The following is a 23,310-nucleotide window of genomic DNA, read 5'->3' on the forward strand; positions in this document are numbered from 1 at the left end:
GGACTGCCATCTCTGGCTAATGGGCTGCATTTGGCTTGGGAAGTCCCAAGTTGTGTAGGCGAACTACAAGAGTACTCTGCCCACTGCAAAGATGTCACCTGATTTGCAGGCTGTGAACCAAAGCAGAAATTGGGTACACTACTGATCAATCCACATTCATATAGTACTTCATTATGTTGTACACAATATTATGTTTCCCCTTTAGATCACACATTTGCAAATATCTGTTTCTTTTGGTAACACAAGGAACTAGAGCACTCTCTTGTGTGTTATTTCCACTCTTTAGCTAATAACACTGGAATATTAGAATATTTATTTGTTAGGAATAAATTAAAAAGAACTTCTTGTCATTGGAGAAAATCTTTTAAAAATGTCCTCGGTCTTCTTTCTTTCCTCTTCTAGTGTTTTAGTGGGTTGTGTTTGGTTTTGTTTGTTTGTTTGTTTGTTTTGTTTTGTTTTTTTTGTATTATCATATAGATTTTGGCTCCTACATGCCTTTGTATTAAACTATCCAATCCCTGGGGGGAAAATTTGTCTTGTCTGTAGAACTGAACTTGATTTTGAGAACAGACAGGAAAATGGTTAGAGAAAAGTTCCTTAAATTACTGCTTGAGGAATCTAAATGTGCATGTGTGAGTGCATGCAAACACATTCTTTTTCTTGATTCAAGTACTTTCTGTGCCCTAGTTCTTCCCTTACACTGCCCTAGTTCTTGACTATGGTATATCCTACAAATCCACTTGGAGGAAGACCGTTCCCATTATAGTTAGCATAGAGTGACTGCTCTGTGGATTCACTGTTTGTCCTTGCCAAAATAGCTTGATAGAGAGCATGCTGTACTACCCTTTATTCAACATATTAATGGGCAGACAGTTGGCTATTACTTGCAGTGTATATTCTATGGATGGAACCAGAGCTTAAAGCTAAGAGTGCTACCTGTAGTAGAGGTGTGCACGGAACCGCGGAGCTGCGGTCTGGCACTGGGGTGGGGGTTACTTTAAGGGCAGGGGGAGGGTTTACTTACCCCTCCCTCCACTTTCCCCCCTCCGGCACACGTATTTTAGTCAGTAATTGGGGTGGCAGGATACCTCCCTGCTGCCTCTTCCCCCGCTCAGCTGCAAAAAGCTTCAGGAAGCCTTTTGCGCATGCGCACGTTGTGCGCGCTTCACGTCTCCGCGACATGTGTGTTCGTGTGTGGCCGTGTGCGCGCACACACGTCACGGAGACATGAAGCGCACACGCGACGTGCGCACCTGCAAAAGGCTTCCTGAAGCCTTTTGCAGCGAAGGGGGGGAAGGAGAGGCAGGGAGGTATCCTGCCGCCCCAATTACTGACTAAAATACGTGTGCCGGAGGGGGGAAAGCGGCAGGAGGGGTAAGTAAACCCTCCCCCTGCCCTTAAAGGAACCCCCACCCCAATCTGCCCGAACCGCCCATGTCCAGACCGGTCCAGAGGCCTGTAGAATGGCCTCCGAACTGATCCATGCACATCACTAACCTGTAGGAATGGGACCTACCACTGTGAATGGTATCTCATTGGCACTGTTTTCATTGTAGCCTAAGTTCTCTCTCTTTCTTTTAGACGCTAAAGTTTCATTTTTTACAGGCAATGGTGGGAATTTTGCAAGTCAATGGGCATGGAAAGGAGAGTACATTGATGCAGGACCTAAAGCCTTTTCGAATTCTTATCAGTTTACTGGATAAGCCTGAGCTAGGTAGCTATATGAATTTTCTTTGGTGTATGTGTATGTATTTGATACTCTGTTGTATAAGGCATAATTCTCCCTAGTGGTGGTAGCAGGTAAAAAACAAACCAGGGATTCCAGATAACTCCTTGAAAAAAGCAAGCATTGTAAGTTGACAGACATCTTGAATGCGAATCTTTTTCTAAAAATGTTCTTTTTTCCTCTCTTTTCTCTTTTCCCACCACCCACATGACTTTGAACCTTGCGCTGTAATTGCTACAGCACTAGTAGTCTTGTCCCCAGCAAATGAAGAAGCTCTTTGTAGCTGTACCCTACTTGCCCTGTCCTAAAAGTCAACCATTACTGCAGTATATTGACAATGCACTCAGTGGCACCCTTTGGACAGGATTTCCAGGTTGACGTCTGGTCCTCTATCACCTGGGGGTGGCTGCACTGCCAGCCTGTGCTGCAGCCTGCCCACCCGCTGATCATGCAGGCTTGCAGCCTGCCTGCCCATCCGCCTACCCGATCTCCTGTTGCACAGTGGGGTGTGTGTGTGTGTGTGTGTGTTGTGCTCCCTTCCCGCAACTGCTCAGTCACTGAAGTCCACGTGAGACAGCATGAGTAGAGGCTGCTGCGAGGGAGCTCCTCCAACTAGGAGCAGCAACACTAGCAGCAGCCTCCAAGAGAGAGACATGGATAGAGAAAAACAGACTAAAACACACACACACACACACACACACACACACACACACACACACACACCCTGAGTGGGGACTACAGACGTGAGTGGAGAGGGAGAGGCAGAGGAAACCAGTAGCGCCAGGCGAGCGCCTGTAGTGAGTCAGCCAGCATGTGCCTCCCTTGCTTGCCACCGCACACACACACATACACCAACAGTCAGCCACCACCAGACCAGTCCCATCCAGAGAACAGCAACAGGTAACAGTGAGTGATGGGGGAGTGGGGTGCATCCAGCTAATTGAAGTTGCAGGATTGTCCATGCAAACAGTGGTATCTGCAGGTTAGTGGGGAATATCTTATTCAGATTTTCTTCTTAAATATTTTTTTAAAAGTTTCCAGCTTTCCCTGAGCATGCTCTGGTGTAAAATATAGTGCATTGCAGCTTATCTTGTGGCGGCAGCAGTGGCAGAGCCCCCAAAGACCTTTAGGTCCAGGCTACAAAATTACCTAGATGTACCTCTGAATGCACTGGAGGGGTGGATGGGGAAGGCTGCTTTGTTGGTATCAGGGGAAAACAGCCACTAGGAATAAATGGGCTTCATCCCCTTCAAATGTGGTTCAAAGTAGCTTGCAATCTTAAACAGGCTGGCTCTGATGCTCATCAGATTAAGATCACAGCCTAAATCTTTAATGGCAGTGTGGTCACATTAAGATTTGATGAAATTCATGCAACTATAGGAATTGTGTTAGTGTTGGCAGCATGAAAAAAAATCTCCTGGAGTTAGCGACAGTGATACCACTGATGTCATTCTTTCCAACAGTTTTCAGAGCTCCTTAACATATTCCTAGATAACAACTTACAAAACTGTTTTACTATATTCAGCACTTCCTTGGATTCAGTAATGTAAATAAATGTACAATTGTTTACCTAGATGAGTGCATCGTAACCTTGCAGTTGTGTCTATGGGTCTTTCTAAATGTCCATCTGTCTGTGAAACAAGCACATAGTTATTCATCATGCATAATGGGGGAGGTAATCTTTCCTCCAAATACCACATCTGTTGTGAATATATCTTCCCAGCCCTCTAAGAACATAAAAAAGAGTCCTGCTGGATCAGGCCCAAGGCCTATCTAGTCTAGCATCCTGTTTCTCACAGTGGCCCATCAGCTGCCCCTGGGAAGCCCACGAACAGAAGATGAAAGCATGCCTCGTCTCCTGCTGTTGCTTCCCTGCAACAGGTATTTAGAGGCATGCTATAGCCAGCAAGACCAGTAGCCACTGATGGGCCTGTCTTCCATTTAACTGCAATATTTGCCCAACTAGCACATCTACTGCTGCTACTAGGAAAGGGTTGGTTTTCAGAAAGAAAATGGCAGGGGAGGGAAGGTTATCCCCCTTCTCTATGCTGTAGTCCTAGTCCAGATGCTCACCCCACAGCTCCTTTTGGTTTTATTAAAGGTGTCACAAATCCCAACTACAGGATTCAAAGACACAGTTAAAATCATGTCCACTTTGGCCCTAACAAACAAGCTGCAAGCATAAATAGGTTACCCCATTCCCTGCAGCAGTTTCATGAAACCTTCCCTACTTATTAAAAATAATGTGTGTGCCAATGTGTGGAGTCTGTATGCTTGCCCTCTCCATTGCTAGAGGGGGCTAAGTGGTAACCTGGATGGTTCCCTTTTTGCTCCCTTCCATTATCTGAGGATGGGGTCTAGCAGTGCACTCAACTGGTGCTAGCACAAATGTGTAGTGTCTTGGAAGATCCTATGAGAGCCTGGTTCTCAGTGTAGCAAAACCCAGATATGCAGACTGCTTTCAAAAGGCACACTGAGACCTGGTCTGAAAGCTATTTGGCTTCTCTCTCACACATTTACAGTTGAACTGAGGTGTAGAGTTGATCATTCTATCTAAGAAGAGACACTCAAAATATTTTTATTGATGATATTTCTATCATAATAATATATGTTAAATAAAACTTAACAAATCCCTGCAAATATTCTAGCTATGCAGAAGCTATAGATTTCCAATATAAAAATGCAAAAGAAAAAAGAAAAAAAGAAAAGCAAGTGTGTTTTGTATGTTATCTATTTGCACAATTGGATTAAATAGAAAGTGGTAGTGAGTTGGGACCAATTCAGATCCTAGCCAGTGAAGAATTCTTACAAATCAGGATCATTGTAGCTCTTTCTCTTCTTCTTTTTAGGACCTGTAATATTAGAGGATGTACTCATTGAAGTATTTAGGACATTACACACACAGTGCAAAGCAGAACTGGATCTTCAGGTGGAGTCTTCCTTCAGCAAGGACCATACACAGCTAAGCAGGTGATTAAAAGGAGCGAAACTGCATCTTGTAGCTAAGCTTCAAAGATCTGTTCAACTAGCTTTCAGTTAATTCATTAATTTCAGTTAATACCCAAAAGATACTTTTATTTAGACTTCTGTTTCTTGAGCAGTCGCCTCTCATAACGCATGGCAAAGGAACTCCAAGAAGCTGCAAAATCAATGTGATATGTTATAGGAGAGGAGTAAACTGGTGGTGATGGGTGGGGGATTAAAAATTCCCGCTGTGTGAGTGAAATCTTTCTGGCTAACCTAAGGTAACTTCTTGGACCTAAATTGTATTTTTAGAGAAACAACTCTCTATTGATGCTTGAAATTGCTAGCAAAGAAGATTTCATTTTGTAAGACAATGAAATGTGATAATAATTATATATCACTAAAAAGAGGTTCCTAAGGGTTTGCTTCCTAATAAGCCATGTGGGATGAAGTAAGGGATGTAGTAACTGTTGAAACAGTGGAGGTGGAAGAAGCTGGACCCCGTACAGAGATATGACTGTATATGACAGTGTATGATCAATCTGATCATTTCAGGTATTGAACAGTGTGGTGTAGTGGTTAGAGTGTTGGACTAGGACCAGGGAGACCCAAGTTCAAATCCCCACTCAGCCATGAAAATCACTGGGTGACTCTGGGCCAGTCATGCATCTCTCAGCCTAACCCTGAGGTATCACGGGGGTGTTGGTAGGATAAACATAATCATGTACACTGCTCTGAGGAAGAGCAGATTATAAATGTAATAATAAATAGATGGGGCCCCTCCAGACATGGGGACTTGGGACAATCCCCCTTCTTCTACCCCTTCCCCAAGGCCCTCCCTGTCAGGGAAGCTGCTATTAGACAACTATGAGCCTATCCCAGGTGTTCTCGGGACCAACGCACATTGCTGGTCACACTCTCAATTTGGTTTTTTGCTCTGATCAGGAATGTGTTCCATGGGTGGGGACTCTTGTGATTTCCCCATTGTCATGGATGGACCACCATCTGGTTAAGGCTGGACTCACAGGGGTGAAAGACCTATTAGGATGGTCCGCTCCAAAAGGCTATTGGATACCATAAGATTCCAAGAAGCCTTAGAAGGTTTTAAGATTTGTTCTGCCAGCAATTCTGTTGATGCCCTGGTTCAGACTTGGAATAATGAACTTACTAGGGCAACAGACATGATTGCTACGGCAATAAATATGTTTGCTCCTAAGCACCCTCTCTGACCTACTTCCAAATTAGCCCCTCGGTATACGGAAGAGTGGCAAGGTAGACGGCTCAAGCGTAAGTGGAGAAAGACTGTTCGAATTTGATAGACTACAACAGAGAGCGTATTTGAAGATCTGTGCTCTGGCAATGCGTGCAGCAAAGAAACAGTTCTTTTCTGCCCACATTACTTTTGCAAGCTCATGCCCAGTGGAGTTCTCTAGGGCTGTGAGGGGGCTAGTACATGACCCTCCTCCTCTGAATATTTGGATCCCTCAGTTACCCGTTGTGACATTTTTAATGAGTTTTTTACAGATAAAATATCTCATATTCGAGCTGCACTAGACTCTACAGTTACAGTTAGACTCTATTGTGGAGGTGTCCAGCAGTTTCAGTTTGTGACTCCTAAGGATATGGTCAAGATACTTGGGACACTGCGCCTCACCACCTGTTTTCTCGACCCTTGCCCAACATGGCTTATACAATCTAGTAGCGAGGTTATTGGAGAGGGCCTTGTTAAGATCATTAATGCTTCTTTGAGGGAGGGCAGGATGCTTCCTTGTCTCAAGGAGGCAATTATTAGACCACTCTTGAAGAGGCCTGCATTGGATCGCTCAGAATTGGGCAGTTATAGGCATGTCTTCAACCTCCCATGTTTGGGCAAGGTGATCAAGACCTTGGTGGTGACCTCTCAGCTCCAGGCTGTCTTGGAGGAAGTGGATTATCTGGCTTTCAGGCAGGCTGTGGGGTTGAGACAGCCTTGATCAGCCTGTTGGATGATCTCCAATTAGAAATTGACAGGGGGAGTGTGACTCTGTTGGTCCTTTTGAATCTCTCGGTGACTTTTGATGTCATCGACCATGGTATCCTTCTGGGGTGCCTGAAGGGGTTGGCAGTGGGAAACATGGCTTTGCAGTGGTTCCGCTCCTACCTCTCAGGTAGGTTCCAGATGGTGTCACTTGGAGACAGTTGCTCTTCAAAACAAGAGCTCCAGTATGGAGTCCTGCAAGGCTCCACACTGTCTCCAATTCTTCTTTTAACATCTGCATGAAACCACTGGGAGAGATCATCAGGATTTGGTGCAGGGTGTTATCAGTATGCTGATGACACCGAAATCTATTTCTCCATGTCAGCTTTATGGCATGGGGCAACCCAAATCTATTTCCATGTCAGGAAATGGCCTAACTTCCCTAAATGCCTGCCTGGAGGCGGTAATGGGCTGGATGAGGGAGAACAAACTGAGGCTGAATCCAAGCAAGACAGAGGTACTCATTGTGGGAGGTCAAGACTTAGGAAGTGGTTTTGTTCTGCTGGTTCTGGAATGGGTTGCACTCCCCTGGAAAGAGCAGGTACATAGTCTGGGAGTACTTCTAGATCCAGATCTCTCCCTGATTTCTCAGGTTGAGGCAGATTCCCTGAGTGCTTTTTATCAGCTTCAGCTGATTCACCAGCTACGTCCATTTCTGGAGATAAACAATCTTAAAACAGTGGTTCATATGCTGGTAACATCCAAACTTGACTACTGCAATGCAATCTACATTGGGCTGCCTTTGTATGTAGTTCATAAACTGCAATTAGTACAGAATGTAGCAGCCAGGTTGGTCTCTGGGCTTGCCCAAAGAGATCATATTAGACCCATTTTAAAAGAATGACACTGGCTGCTGATATGTTTATGGGCAAAATACAAAGTGCTAGTTATTACCTATAAAGTTCTAAATAGCTTGGGTCTGGGGTATTTAAGAGAGCACCTTCTTCTTCATCAACCCCACCGCCTGTTAAGATCATCTGGGGCTCAATTGGTGGCAACTCGAAACTGGGCTTTTTCTAGAGTTGCCCTGGGACTCTGGAACGTGCTGCCTAATGAAATTAGAGTTTCCCCTTCTCTGAATGTTTTTAAGAAGGACCTGGAAACATACGTGTTTAGTCAGGCTTTTAGTTTATAGTTTTAAAGCTTCGGTTTTAGAGTTTTATTGTATTTTTAAATTGTTTTGATTATATTAATGTTTTAATTGTTTTTATATTTTGAACTGCCCAGGGACTTTTTTGTATGGAGCAGTATATAAATGTACTAAATAAAAATAAATAAATTAGTGTCAATATTAGGCCATTTAAGATGGGGCCATTGTGCATAGGGAAAGGGTTTACTTTCCCTCCCATTTCTGTCATGGTCCCAATCCAGACTGGGGGCTCCCACAGCTGCTCTTGGAAGAAGAAGAAAAGCTGGAGACAGAATGACATGTTCAACATCTCCTCTAGTATCACGTGGCTTCAACAAAAATTTCTCCTATAGTTAGCCATGGAAACATTTTTGCTGAAAGGCGGTGTTCACAGACATTTATAAGCAATGGGCATGCTTTTCTTTTATTCTTCGTAGTCCACTCAGAGCAGCTCCAGCTGAAGAGCTGCACAGATAAGGATGCAGCTGAAGAGTATTCCTTTGCCTGAGGAAACTTGTGGCAGACAGTTCAAGCAGCAGCAAACTTTTTATCTTGCCTATTCTATATGTTTCTTGATTTAGTTGAGGCAAGAAATTTCGTGGAAATAACAGCAAAAAGCAAAGGGGAGAAGACAGTAGAGGAAAAGAGATGGCAGAAGGATGTGATAATGCGGGGAGGGGCGATTGCTGTCTGGAAACTCAAACAAAGGTTTGAGGTGAGGCTGCAAATGGCTAGATGTTTCTACACTGACAACTGCTGTTACATATTTCTTTTAGCAAACTGAGGGAAAATAAGAAAACTGCAGAGCTGATTAAAACTGCCAATCTTCTGTTTAATTCCTTCGAGCCTTACTATATGTGGGATTACATTGCCCGTTGGTTTGAAGAGTGTTGTAGGTAAGTTATTTTTCACTGACGTATTTTGCAATTTGGATGTCCTGTTGGGGGAATGCACTGATTTCTGAAAATCCTTGTATAATTTCAAATTTTCTGAATCGTAGTCCTGTCTTTGGGGAAAAGGAGCCGTTTTGCACATATCTGTAAGTTGCTTGATTACTCAGTGCTTAAGGACTTGCAAATGAACTGACTCCAATGTAAAGTGATACATATGAAAGTGATACTTAAGGTCTGTCATGGCCCATTCACAGAAAAAAGTTACCACTTGATGTAGTGGTACATCAAAGTTACCACTTGTCTGTGAGGGAAGAAATTTAGTTCGATAGCAATTAAAAGGAAACCGGTATCATTAATATCTGGATCAAGATCCGTAAGAATGGGTTCTGTGCCTGCGCGGAGACCACATGGTAGCCATACCACAACTTGTCGAGGTGTCCAAGCCCTGCCCTCACGTGTGCAGCATGCTATTTAAGGGCGGCTGGACGCCACATTCCTCAATTCTTTTTCGACCGCCTTAGCTATTGGACCTTGGTCTGCTGCTCCTTCATTGGGAAAGTTCCTCGTGTATTTTGTTGATTTTGTTGATTTCTTCTTTTAAAAAAAATATTTTTTTTTAAAATTACGGAAAATCCTTTTTTGTGTTATTTGTGTATGACCCTTTTTGCCTGGCTGACAAGTATTGTTTGGTGTGTTGACTTGGACTTGGCTGACGGAAAACAATTGGCGTATTGACCTCAGAATGGAATTGACTACCCCTTCATCGCAAAATGGCTGAGGAAAAGAAGTCCTTCAAGAGGTGTGAGGGCTGTAGAACCAAACTCCCCTCTAAGGACCTCCATGATTTGTGCCTAATCTGCTTGGGAGAGGAGCACAATGTATTGGCCCGTAAGATCTGCCTCTCAAAGCAGACTTGCAAGAACAGTGCACTTCGACTACGGGCAGCGATATATGACGAAGTCTTAAATCCCTCGATTTACCTGGGACACCACACCCGTTTTCATCTAAGATGCCGCCAAAGTCTGCCTCAGCTTCGTCTTTGGTGTCGAATGCACCGCTCAAAGCCGTCTAGTTCGGTGCCTCCATCGATCTCGACTAAACATGGATTGAAGGCACCCACCTCAACACAGTTGGTCCAGCAGAAATCTTCGATGTCGGCCACATCATCGAAGTCTTCGGTGTTGACCTCGAAGCAGCATAAGCATTCCTTGACCTCCAGCAGCACCCGCTGCGATCGTGACACCTACTCAATATCAACGTCATTTAAATCTATCAAGTGCCACGGTGATGAACTCCTTTCGATGCCATCTGAGAAGCATCGCTGGCTTATCAACCTGATGCGTGACCGTCCACCGTCTCCCACTAAACTTCAACAGCCTCCCTTGACATCAGTTCTTCCATCAATATCCCATGCGGCCCTCAGTGGTGACTGCTCGCCGCTGACGACAACTCCTCAATGTCCACTTGACCAACCTTCGACGCCAAAGTACTCAGTGTCGAGAACACGTTCTCTCTCATCGGCACCGACCCCTGTCTCCTCGTCGGCACATTCGACTCCGATGATGCTTCAACCAGTAATGTTGACTTCGACTCTCAGTGACTCCCAGTCTTCAACATATGACTCCCAGTCTTCAAGCTCCACTGCCAACCTTCGAGGTCGATGATGACTCTGGTGATGCTGCAAATACTGGCTTTGACCCTTCAGCAGCGCACACGATACTTTCCATTTTGGACTCCTCCTCCAGCACCCCTTCGATGACCTCCTTCAAGGGGTTTCTACTGACTGAGACTGAAGCACCTTCCACTGCGACTCCGCGATCAGCTTCCCTCTCGGCTGAGCATTTGTGTGGTTCGCTTCCATGGCACACCTGTGGATTCGCACATTACCCTCCATCTACAGCCGACGACTCAGCTCCTGTGCTGGGGATATCTTCTCCGGGTGCACCATACTCTTACTCTGACAGACCAAAGCCTTGGAAGCCTTACAGTCCACTTCCTTCAACTTTGACAGTGTCTACGTTACCACCGACAACTTGTTACAACTCTACGTCTTCACAGACACACCCTCAACCCACAATTCAAAAGCCTGTTCAAACCTTAGTCCCTTCAATGCGCTCCATCGCCACACAGACGGGGCCACTGCCCCTAGCGCAGTTGTCCTCTGTAGAGACTCAGACCATTCCAGTTTCACCCAGCAGCTCAGCATCCAAGCATTACAGCTCCTTGGACTTGGAATCTGACCCGGAAGATTTGTAAGTGTTCTATCTCAGCTGAAACACAGGTGGCTCCAATGCTTCTTCCATCAATTAATTTGTAGGGAATAGCCTTAAATTACACAGACTGTTTATATTTAATATTAATTTTTTAAAATATTTTTTACATAATCTCTCTGCTATGAAAGAATAAATTGTACTTTGAATTTACAGGAGGACACTACATGCCCGACTACAGACTGGAGGTGGTAGTGAGCCTGCTGAACTCCCCCTTACCAATTTCTGCCTATTAGTTGATTTTTTGTTGGATATAGTATCTTTGGTAAGATTAACTTTGCTGATTGATTACAGAAAAATAGAACTTATACTATTGCTATTCCTCAATTTTTATAATAGACCCTGCACTGGGGAGTGGGTAGAATGGGATTAATATTTTGACTTTAACCAGGCACGGAGCCAGCTAAATGGTGACCTGTGTCCAGTCCCACCTGGCGGCCCCCTGGCAATGTCCTGTGTGCATGTCATGCACACGGGGCATGGCTTGGAATCCAGAAGAGCCCCGAGGAAACTCCCCACACACACTGCCTGGGCTCCGCAAGACCCGAGCGAGCTGTCCACTGTCATTTCAGACAGCGTTTGCTGCCTGAAAGCCTCTGTCAAGGGAGAGAAAAGGAAATAGGTCCTTTCAGGCAGCAAGCACTGCCTGAAATGACAGGGGAGAACTCGCTCATGCTCTCTGGAGCTCGAGGCCACACCCCCTTTGCACATAACATCACGTGCAAAGTGGTCATGGCCTCGAGCTCCGAAGAACATGAGTGAGTTCACCCCTGTCACTTCAGGCAGCACTTGCTGCCTGAAAGCATCTGTTTCCCTTTCTCTCCCTCGATGGAGGAAGAGAAAGGGAAATAGAGGCTTTCAGGCAACAGACACTGCCTGAAATGACAGAGGCCAGCTCGCTCGGGGCTCACCAAAGCTTGGCCGGTGGGCAGAGGGAGTTCGCTCGAGGCTCTACAGGAGCCCGAGCCATGCCCCCCTGCAGGCTTTGGCAGCCCTTCCCACTGGTTCTTTGAACCCATTTGCACAATAGTAGCTCTGCCCCTGGCTTTGACCGAGTTAGATGTAAATGGATAAGTATTCCTTCTAAAGAGTAATAAGATAGGGACTGAGTGTTTAGAATGGAATTTTATCACATATAGATCCATCTGTTTATTTGGATGCAGGCGTCTGCCTCTTTCCTTGTCATTTGTTTTCCCTATTTGTTTTCCCTATTAACTGGTTGACAGTAAAATATATTTGTTATATGATAGTAGTTTTTATGCATGCCACAATATGGTTGTAAACATTTATATATCTTAATGAAGGTTCTTGAAAATGCTTTTTTCCCTTTATCTGTCTTCAAATTCTTTGCTTTCTCATTTCAAAGCCTACTAGAAGTATGAGAGTGCTTTGTCAGGTATGGCATTCAGACTATTTCCCCCTTTTAATTAAGTGATCCTTGACACATTTCTGACAGTAATACATCTGGATAAAATTAGGAGCAGGAAACATACAAATATTTTATTGTTTGCATTATTCTGGAATGAGCTTGATTGGTTAGTAACATAAGCATATTTCTACCCAACCATTTTTTAAGTGAATGTTTGTTTCTCATATGCACCACACAGTGAACACATCTTTTCATTGTTTTGGTTCTGCTGCAGTCATATTGCATTTTCCCAGCATTCAAATCACAATATATTGATTTCAGAAAATGTAGTTCCCTCAGAGCATTAGTTGTTAGAGCTATATAGAATGTGGATCCAACACAGAGGAGACTGTAGTCCCCACTCCTCACATTCTCTAGGGACTGTTCACCTCTTTCTCTTCTGTGCTGAAATGCAGTTGCAGCCAGTTTCTCTCTCTCTCTCTCTCTCTCTCTCTCTCTCTCTCTCTCTCTCTCATATCTCCATCCATACACATGCATGGATACCTCTCCGCAGCATGCCTATTTCCTGCATATTGTGACTGAATAAGCAAGATTTAATACTATGAAAATACACTTTTTATTATGATTTTAAACAGTTTTAATTGTGACTTTCTTTTTAAAATTTTTGATTATTAATGGAACTACCTAAAATGATACATTATTTTTAAAAAATTAATCTCAATGCAATTTCTTTATATATGTTGTTACTAGGAGACCTATATTGAAATACAAACGGAACACCTGCCTCAGCTGTTACTCAGGATGGTCTCTGCATTGACAAGCCACCTTCAGACTTTACACCTCTCTGAATTAACAGATTCCTTGAGACTCTGCTCCAAGATTCTTAGCAAGGTTCAACCCCCACTGTTATCTGCTGGCACTGATGGTGCACTGCAGCTTCCAAGTAGGCACAGCAGCACCATCAAAGAATGGGAAGATAAAAAGGTAATTTGGCAAATATTCTTCTTCTTTTGTTGAAAGGTAGCAGGTTAATCTTTTGAAATGGTTGCTGTGAGCTTCACTTCCATTCAGTTAGGCTAAGATCAGTGACCTAGTTCAAGAATGGACAGAGTCCATATGCAGCTTGCAGACTTTATATTATAGAAGGTATATTTATAGAAGAAAGGGGTGTAGGGCTCCTAGTAGTGCGTGATTCAATCATTAGGGGCATGGAGAGATGGGTCTGTGACCTGCGTGTAGACCGCACGGTGACTTGCCTGCCTGGTGCGAAGGTTGCGGACATCACGCTGCGTCTAGGTAGGCTGTTAGGCAGTGCTGGGAGGAGTCAGCTGTCGTAGTGCACGTTGGCACCAGTGATGATGGGAAATGCCGTCAGGAGGTCCTGGAAGCCAAATTTAGGCTGCTAGGTAATGTACTGAAGTCCAGGACACCCAGGGTAGTGTTCTCTGAAGTGCTACCTGTTCCATATACAGGGACAGTGAGACAGGTGGAGCTGGGGGTCTCAATGTGTGGATGATACAGTGGTGCCGAGAGGAGGGGTTTAGATTTGTTAGGCACTGGGATACATTCTGGGGAGAGTGAAGCCTTTACAAAAGGGACGGACTCTACTTGAACCAAGACGGAACCAGACTGCTGGTGCTTAAAACCAAGAAGGTTGCAGAGTAGCTTTTAAAATGACACCTGAGGGATTGCCGACAAGAACTGGGTGGTATCTGCTTCGGCCAACAAGATCCCCTAAGGTGTGAGGGTGAACATGCTTTGGATCAGGCATTCCCAAACTGCGGCCCTCCAGATGTTGCTGAACTACAACTTCCAGCATACCCAGCCACAAAAAATTGTGTCTAGGCATTCTGGGAGTTGTAGTTCAGCAACATCTGGAGGGCCGCAGTTTGAGGATGCCTGCTTTGGATAAACCAGAAGGAGACTGAGTAGAGCCACAGGTTGAGCAGAAGGAAACACATGACAGCTTGCCAAATAGGCCAAATGATGGTAAGGGGGATAGCACATGCCAACACCAGGTGAGGGACTCAGTGTATAGGTGTCTATATACCAATGCCAGAAGCCTCCAAGCCAAGATGAGTGAGATGGAATACTTGGTTACTAATGAAAACAAAGATATAGTGGGTGTAACTGAAACCTGGTGGAATGGTGACAACCAGTGGGACACGATTATTCCTGGATATAAACTCTATAGAAAGGACAGGGAGGGGAGAATTGGGGGAGTGGCTCTGTATATCAAAAAAGGGATAGATTCCAATAAGCTAGAAAACCTAGGTGGACCAGAGTCCTCCACAGAATCATTATGGGTAACATTAAGAGGACTGAAAGGAAATGTGTTACTAGGGACATGCTATCCCCTCTGGATCAAACCGCTGAGAGTGACCTCGAGTTGGAGAAACAAATAAGAGATATGTCAGAGAGACAGGGCAATAATAATGGGTGACTTCAACTACCCACACATAGACTGGGTAAATTCACATTCAGTTAATGAAAGAGAGGCCACATTTCTAGACATGCTAAATGACTGTGCTTAGAACAGTTAGTCACGGAACCAACCAGAGAGATGGCAACCTTGGATTTAATCCTGAGTGGTGCCTAGGACCTGGTGCAAAATGTCAGAGTTGCAAAATCATTGGGTAGCAGTGACCATAGTGTGATCCAATTCAGCATATATGCAAGTGGATAATTGTCAAGGAAGTCCAACACAGATGTGTTGGACACCGATGTGTTGGACTTCAGAAGAGGAAACTTCTCAAAAATGAGGGGACTGATAAGAAGGAAGTTGAAAGGGAAAGTCAGGAGGGTCAAATCACTCCAGAAAGCATGGAACTTACTAAAACCACAATACTAGAAGCACAGTTGGAATATATACCAAGAAGGAGAAAAGCTACCACCAAGTTCAGAAGGACGCCAGCATGGTAACAAATAGTCAGGGAAGCTATAAAAGGGAAGAAGACTTCCTTCAAAAAATGGAAGTCCTGCCCAAATGAAGAGAACAAGAAGGAACATAAACTCTGGCAAAAGAAATGCAAGGAGACAGTAAGGGATGCAAAAAGAGTTTGAGGAGCATGTAGCTAGAAGTGTCAAGGGGAATAACAAAAATCTCTTTGACTATATCAGTATAGGGATGTGCGGACCGGTCTGGAGGTTCGATCCAGAGGTTTGAGGGTTCGGGATCAAACCAACCCACCACCACCACCCCCGGTTCCATTCGGACCAGAACCAAACCTCCAGAGACGTTCATGAATTTTTTTAAAAAAATTAAAATAAATGTAAAGTACCTTTAGCCCCTTCAGGGGGCTTCCCGTAGCCCACCGGGGGGGGGGTTCATGAGAGTTCCCCTTCCCCCCGCCGGCCTCAAGTCACCACCGTGGCCCTGGAAATTGATCATTTTTGGAACATTCGGGCCTCTGTAGTGTGTAGCAGCGGCCATTTTGGCCACCGTTGTGCATGCGTTAATGACCCCTGTAAGCCCTGGCATGACCCAGGGCCTCGCAGAGGTCATTTGCACATGTGCGGCAGCCATATACTGCTGCTCCCTAACCCTTTGTCTCAACTAGATGCCGCTGGTTCCTGGAGAAAATCCCAGTGATGTGTTTGAAGACGGTGAAAATCCTCCAAGCAGTCGATCGTCGGAAAGCGGCTTTACTGAGTTTGTACAGTATCAGGCTGATACAGCTGATGACATTGACCGGATATTGAGTGGGGGTTCTGGAATGGCTGGCATTCCCATTATAGGTAGTGCCTCCTCAGAGACGGAGACCGCCTCAACGGTGGGTTCTGAGGAAACCATTGTGCAGCCTTCTTCCAAGATGACAGGATCTCGAGGTGGGAAGACAACAAACGTTCAAAAGACTGCAATGCAGTGCTGTTTGGAGTATGTCCAGCAGTTTTTAACCAGATTTATCAACCTGTATATCATTCCAAGCAATTCCTTGTCTCGGCCTTTGGTAGCAGAGCTTCAGGAAGACCTCATTAAAGGGAAAGGAGAGACTCCACAATGCACTCGTGAGTCACAAGGAGATGCAGCTAAAGGGAAAAAAGCAACTAGGAAGACACCACCAAAAGAATACCTCTCTGCCTTTATTGCTGCCTGTCAGCTCTTCCTTGAATGTTCAAGTTTTCCCATTTACATTGCAGAGGGAAACCACACATCCGAAATACATGCTGAAAAGACAGATGTTGGTGAGTTTCCATTTTTATCACTCCCACACCATGTTTTCTATCAGATTTTACTTTAAAATGCTTTTTGTAAAGCAGAATGTGTGTTACTTCATTATCTTTCTTGTTTCCTACTCTTCTGCCTAAGCACAAACTCAGACCTTTTGTTCCTTTTTTATTTATTTAGTTATTTTAATGTTAGAATGTTTTATAGTGAAAAGATAGGCTGAGAGTGAAGCTGGGACCTGACTTGGGCAAACTATTAGACAGAATTCTGCTACACCATCTTGAACTTGGCAACATTAGTGTCCATTGGAGTTCACTGTGACATTAGATTGTATCAAACATACATTTAATAGAATACCCACATTTTTAGATCAGTCTGACACTTTTTGTGTGAAATGCCATTACTATTTGTAGATAATTTCCTATCAATTTTTAACATCAGTGCTTATTATTTAATACTCAGATTAAGACCCAAATATAATTACTTAATACCCATCTTATCTCCCCACACATCCTATACCTGTGAGATCTTCGTCGATGCACACCAAGCTTGCAATTCTAGTCTCTTCACTAGGGGGTGGTGGAGGTGGTATAGCTTTATTAGTCTTAAAGAGAGAACATTCATTTCCTCTCTTTTAGTAACTTTGCCTTCTGTTCCCTTGAACCTTTGTGAACTGCAGCTGGCTCTTGAATAACCAGCTGCAGTTTCTTTTTTCATGTTGCTTGTCCTATGTGCTACAAAATTCCCTTCCCAAGACCTCTTCCTTTTAACCTTAGCGACCTGTTCTGAAGCACTTCTGTATTCTGTTTGTGTGAGGTTACAAGCCTATGACTTCTGACAGCCAACTTGAGGTTCAACTCTCTGCACCTAGTAGAATTAATCATAGCCCAGCACTGGAGCAGATACATTCCAGTGACAATCACATCTGAGAATTGTCAAAACCAGCCCGCCTTTTCTAAGTGAAGAAGAGGGAATACTTTGTCACTTTTTGATCTTTTCTGCTAAATGTTGATTGTCTAATTCAGGGAAGTGGTGATGCAGGGCGCCCAAAGCAACGAGGTGAGAGAATAGCCTTGATTAGCAGGCTTTCCCATGCAGTAGCAGAGCAGGGAGGGAAGCTGCAGCAGCCAGAGGAGGCAGCAGGAGGTTTCCTGCCTCCCAACACATCAGCTGCCTCTATTCTCCCCTGGTTGACTGGACACTGTAAAAAAAAAAAAATTAACTACCCACATACTGTTTTGTTTTTCTCTTCTGTCCTTTTTTGGTGGAGGGTGGTACAGCACACACACACACACTGCCACCGCCACCCTTACTGACTAGCTGCCACTGATTGGTACTTCTCAAATATGTACATTGACTCTGGCTTGGAGCCAATATTTTTCTTCTTTCCACATTCCTCCTATCTTTTTTAGAACATGAGCCATTTGATTTTATGTAGTGCAGAAATTGTAGGAGAGTTCCAGCAGCTTGATGTCACTGAGGTATCAGATATGGGGGTGGGGGTGGGGTTTAATAAAATTCAGCTGCAATTGCTTTAACAGAAACATTGTTCTTTCCATTTCAGATTGTGAGCAAGAGCAGCCTCCTTTGTGGCTCCAGACTCTTATGAGCGCTTGCAGACAAGCAAATGATTTTAGTATCCAAGGTGCCACTATTTCTTTAATAATGGACTTAGTTGGGTTGACCCAGTCAATTGCTGTTGTCACTGGAGAAAATCTGAATAGTGTAGAAACGGCGCCACCTCTTAGTCCAAACCAGGGAAGGGTGGCTGTTGTCATCAGACCTCCTCTTACTCAAGGCAACCTCCGATACATGGCTGAAAAGACAGATTTTTTTAAGGTACAGTATAAGGATCTCTAATAGTAAGAATTAGTTTCTCTAATGCTAAGAAACATGCACTAGTTTAAGCAGGCTGTGCTTCTAGCATCGAAAAGATATATCTGCTCTCTAAATTATAGCTGCTTTGTTTTGCTTCCCTGGATCTTATGTTGTTGTTTTTAAGTACTCCATCTATAAAAGAGTATTCTATTGTATAAAGTATTCCATTGATTCTTGGACTGTACTTAAAATGAGCCTAACTTGGTCTGGATTACATCCCAAACTTGCCTCCTGAGTTATTGTTATTCCAGATTAAATGGAGCAATTTTGTTACTTTCTCTTTTTAATTTCCCTGTAGTCAAGATTTAAAAGTTGATTCCTTTGAGAAAACAATTAAGGGGAGATAACTGGATGAATTCTGAAGAAGTTGATGGAAAGACAAGACGGCAAAGGGAGCTGTACATTAAATATTAAAACTACAGTTAGTAGTTCGCAAGTAAATTAATTCAGGAGACTGTGATTCAGTAGAATAGTTTTTGATCTGCTGCAAGAAACATAGCAGTATATGTTTACTGCAAAGTCTCATACTGTAAATGACAAAGTTCTGCCATCCATTTTCATTGTCCCTTTATTTTGCTGTAATCCAGTGCTATTTGTCTCATGTCTTGTGCACGAAATTTTTATGTTTATGTTAATGACTCTGCTCCCTCCTTCCTCCCACTGCCTTCATAATTGTACAGACTTACTACTTCTTTCTTCCATACTAGGGCTGTGCAGCTGTGTCAGTTTGCAGGCATGTTGGAGCCAACATACCCTCTGTCAGGTGTTGTTGCAGAGAGTTCCACGACGATAGCAGGGAGCCTCCAGCTGTTGGAGCCCCCGACTGCTGTTCTGGAACTCTGTCAGAACTCCGACATGTCTGTCCGATGTCTCTCTGTTCTGCCCTCTCCTTCTCCTTTGCTTGGGACCTGGGAATAGACAAGGAGCAGACCACCTCACTTCAGTCTGGAGGGAATAGAACCCTCAGGGCCACTCAGGGTGGCAAAAGAAAAGCTGTCCTACTAGGTGCCTGAGCAGCCCCAGTGCTTCTAGGATTACTCAGGCACCTTTAAGGTGCCTGATTACCCAGGCTTCTACTAGGACATCTAAAGGGGAAATACACTTTTAAAAACCAAGCCGCAAGCAAATAGTTAATTGCTCCTTCTGGAGCCAAGAGGAAGCTAGCTTGCTAACTCAGCAAAGAAGCATCTTTTAAAGTAGTGATTATCTTATATTTAGCATGGGGAAAGCAACTCTACCTATCACACCCCAGCACAGCATCACTCCAGTGGTGGTTGCTGGTGTCTACCTTATGGTTTTGTGTGTTTGAAATTGTGAGCTGATCATTTATTTATTATTTTCGAAGTAAATTGCTTTGAGCATTTTTGTTGAAAAGAGATATATAAAATTTTTAGTAGTAGTAGAAGCAAGACAGCCTATTCCCTGCCCCCGCCCCACCCCCCCCCCACACACACCCCAGGCCAGGGGAAGGAGGAGAGGAAAGGCAAGGAGGTCCAACAGATATGTTGGAGTTCCAATTGGCCCTGACGTGACCCACACAGTTTGACAGTTGGGAGGGGTTGTCATGGCTCCTCCCAACAGATTCACTGTCAGATTGGGTCAGATAAGAACCCAACATTCTGGGATGTGCACAAGCCTATTCTGTAGTCTCCCCTCCCCCCACCCAAGTACAAGTTAGGGATGTGTAAGGAACCAGTTCGAAAGTGGGGGTGGGACAACTTTAAGAGCAGGGGAGGGTGCACTTATCCCTCCCTCCACTTTCCCCCTGCTGACGCTTGCTTGAAAACCAGTAAAATGGGGCAGCAGCGTCCCTCCCTGCTGCCCCGTCCACTCTTTGGACCAGAAGTAGGCAGAAGTAGTTTGCACATGCACATCGCATTTGTGCCCGACGTGTGCGGGCTACTTCCGGTTCGAAGAATGGATGGGGTGGCAGGGAGGTATGCTGCCACTCTGCTGGACCAGTTTTCAAGCAGGTGCATCCTTCCCCGCCCTTAAAGTTGTCGCACCCCCGCCTTCGAACCCCTCAAACCGCCGGTGTTCGAACCTGTTCGGAGGCCTGTAAAAGGGCCTCCAAACAGGTTCATGGACATCCCTAGTACAAGCTGAGTTTCTGACTGATCTCAAATGCATGTTAGATCTTTTTCTTTCACCCTTCGTAAAAGGGTGGACTAGGATGGTTTTCAAATCCAGCATGCAGGATGATGTTCTGAATGTATATGTCAAGCTTAATTGCTCTGTTATAATGTTTGAGGGGAATGTGTGTATTTCCAAGCAATCAAATAGGCATGTCCAACCATGTGTTAAACTAGCTGAGACCTTGCTTAGCATTGCATTGCCGTTTGTGGCAGAGCAAAGAAGAGCATCAAATTTCTTTTGAAATGCCTTGTAATGGAATAAAACTTTTGTCTCAGAGCAAGCTCACATGAGGGAAAGAAATGCTGAACCATCCCTGCCAAGCTGCCTGGCCAGGCTTCTCCTAAAACTTTTCTGTAATATCTGTAGGTTCAAAAAGCTGCCACCAAGCACCCGAAAACTTGTAGGGAACCAGAGCATTGGACTGTGTGCTTTAATCCAAGGTCCCTCTGACACTAGGTATAAGGCAAATACAAAAAGGTAAATCCTTCCATGTGTATGCCTACACAGGATGAGGAAAAACTGGTAGTTGCTGAACATCTGAGGACGTGCTTGCACCAGAGTAAACCTCCTCCCCCTGCTCTTTTTTTGAGTTAAAAACCAACTCAGAGAGGCGTGTAAAAAGAAAATAACTAAAAAAGTTTTATTCAGTTACTACAGATAGCTTCTGTCTGAGGCTTTCTAGTTTTCTTAAATACAGTTAAGTATCTTAGTAGGATTACAGAAATAATTTGTCTTAATGCACATTTAAATGTTTATAGTCTTTTGCAATGCCCTAAGTGTATTGGGCATCAGCTAGTGTTTCTTAGTTTAATTATGTTACAGGTAAACAATAATATAACAGTATCAGGGATATACAAAAGGGCACAACAAAGAAACAGAAATTCTAATGCAAGGTCTGACTAAACAAGCTTTTCCCTAGACTAAACTTCCTAAAGCCAAAGCTTATTTTTCCCTTGAACTCACCAAACTCCAGATGAGATTCAAGCCTCTGAAGTTTTATCTTTCAAGAGCTGCAGCCATCCTCCATGGCCACATGTGTCCTTCTCTCCTCTAACAAAGGCCTGTCCTTCTTGTTCCCAGAGTTCCCCGCAACCGCTCTCTAGGTCCCACCCACCTGGTGTACTGATTGGCTTGCCTGGAGTTCACCGGCATGTCAGTCAAGACAAGAGTTCACTCCCTTTTAACTCTTTAGGGGGAGGGATGGCTGATCACTACACATTAAAAATAATTTTCATTCAGTCATTATGGTTATAGAATTGTGGGGACAAAGTGGGATTCTTATCTTAAAAGTAACTTTATATGGATTAATGAACATTAATTATCTAGAAAATAATAGTATTTTCAGTTCATGAAAAAGTTGCAGGTTGTTAGAAGTTTGTGAACTTTCTTTCCATCTTTTGCAAACCTGGAACGTATATACTTACTATTTACATTGCTAATTTGTTTTCCTATGTTCTTTTCCAAAGCATGTGGCTTTGACTCTGTGGGAGCAGTTGGGCGATGGAACTCCTCAACATCACCAGAAGAGTGTGGAGCTTTTTTTCCAATTGCACAACCTAGTACCATCGTCTAGCATTTGTGAGGATGTTATAAGTCAGCAGCTGACCCACAGGGATAAGGTAAATCTCTCTTCACATTTATTGGGTTCTTTTAGAGGTAAACTATAATTGGGAACTGTCAGTATCAGTGAATGTATTTTATAATTGTATACAGGAGACCCTCGTTTTCTGTGGTTTCATGGATCACGGTTACACGTATCCATGGATGGGTCTTAGAGACCCAGTTTCTTTATCTGCGGTATGAAACATAGGCAATTTCCACCTATCCGCAGCTCCTGAGTGGCCAGAAATTACTTCCAATGTCATTTCCAACCACCATTTTGAAGCATAGAGCCATTTTCTGGCTTTTTTTAATTTTTAAAGATTTTAAACAAAAAATAAGAGGATTTTGGGGGCATTCTTGGAGACCGGAAACTCACACAAATAATGAGAATCCAATACAGGGCCTCCTGCATTCCCATTGCAGATTTTGCGGGTAAAATGTTTTGGGACAGGTGCGGAGGGAGGCCAGCAGTGGCCCTGGTTCAGCTGCTGTTGCGGCCCCCCTAGCCCCGCCTCCTGCATCTAACTTCAGACACAGGGGCATGATTTAACTCCCAAATGGGGCTGCGCAGCCCCGTTTGGGAGTAAGATCAACCCTTTTAAAGGCAGGGAGAGCTGCTCTGGCTGTGCTGCCTACAGAACACGGGCTGATCTAACTCATAAATGGGGCCACGGGGCCGCATTTGGGAGCGAAATCCGCCCGCGCTACATTGGCAGCATGGCCAGGAGTGGCTCTCCCTGCCTTTAAAAGTCAGATGCGGGGTGTGTGTCTGGGACCACAAGGTCCGGCCCCTGAGGGGCAGCGGTCTGGGTTCTTTGAACCCATTCCCCCAATGGTGGCTCCACCTCTGTTTTGGGAAGCTCATATTGGTGGTGAAGAGCAATACAGTTCTAATACAGGTCTCATCTAATACAGACCATTTTCCTTGTTTATGGTAGTTCCTTATTAGAATAATTCATCCCTTTAATCTCCCCATTTCTTTTCCACAGTAATACTTTGCAGCCAGGTTTGCTCTTCCTCCAATTTGCTCTGCTGCTTTCTTTGTTCAGCTTCTTAATCAGCTTTGTGCTTTCTTATTTTTGCTTTCCCATTCTATGCTCAGGCAAGACAATGCTATATGTTATATGTATCGTTAGATCTGGTACATGATCCGTTGAA

General features: G+C 44.2%; 1 protein-coding gene across 10 annotated transcripts in view; it reads left to right on the top strand.

Annotated features, from left to right (window-relative positions):
* Positions 1-23,310, top strand: part of DOP1A (DOP1 leucine zipper like protein A) — a 122,767-nt gene that overhangs the window by 41,865 nt on the left and 57,592 nt on the right. For 9 of the 10 annotated variants that reach the window (XM_053287099.1, XM_053287101.1, XM_053287098.1 and 6 more), the window contains 9 exons: positions 1,606-1,714; positions 4,576-4,696; positions 8,613-8,732; positions 11,156-11,264; positions 12,366-12,395; positions 13,119-13,352; positions 15,929-16,553; positions 18,101-18,375; positions 22,017-22,169. In XM_053287099.1, coding sequence (XP_053143074.1) covers positions 1,606-1,714; positions 4,576-4,696; positions 8,613-8,732; positions 11,156-11,264; positions 12,366-12,395; positions 13,119-13,352; positions 15,929-16,553; positions 18,101-18,375; positions 22,017-22,169 — 1,776 coding nt within the window. The remainder of the gene's footprint in view (positions 1-1,605; positions 1,715-4,575; positions 4,697-8,612; positions 8,733-11,155; positions 11,265-12,365; positions 12,396-13,118; positions 13,353-15,928; positions 16,554-18,100; positions 18,376-22,016; positions 22,170-23,310) is intronic. The other variant, XM_053287104.1, reaches the window with a different exon arrangement.

This window comes from Hemicordylus capensis, chromosome 1, assembly GCF_027244095.1.
Source record: "Hemicordylus capensis ecotype Gifberg chromosome 1, rHemCap1.1.pri, whole genome shotgun sequence".
NCBI lineage: Eukaryota > Metazoa > Chordata > Lepidosauria > Squamata > Cordylidae > Hemicordylus > Hemicordylus capensis.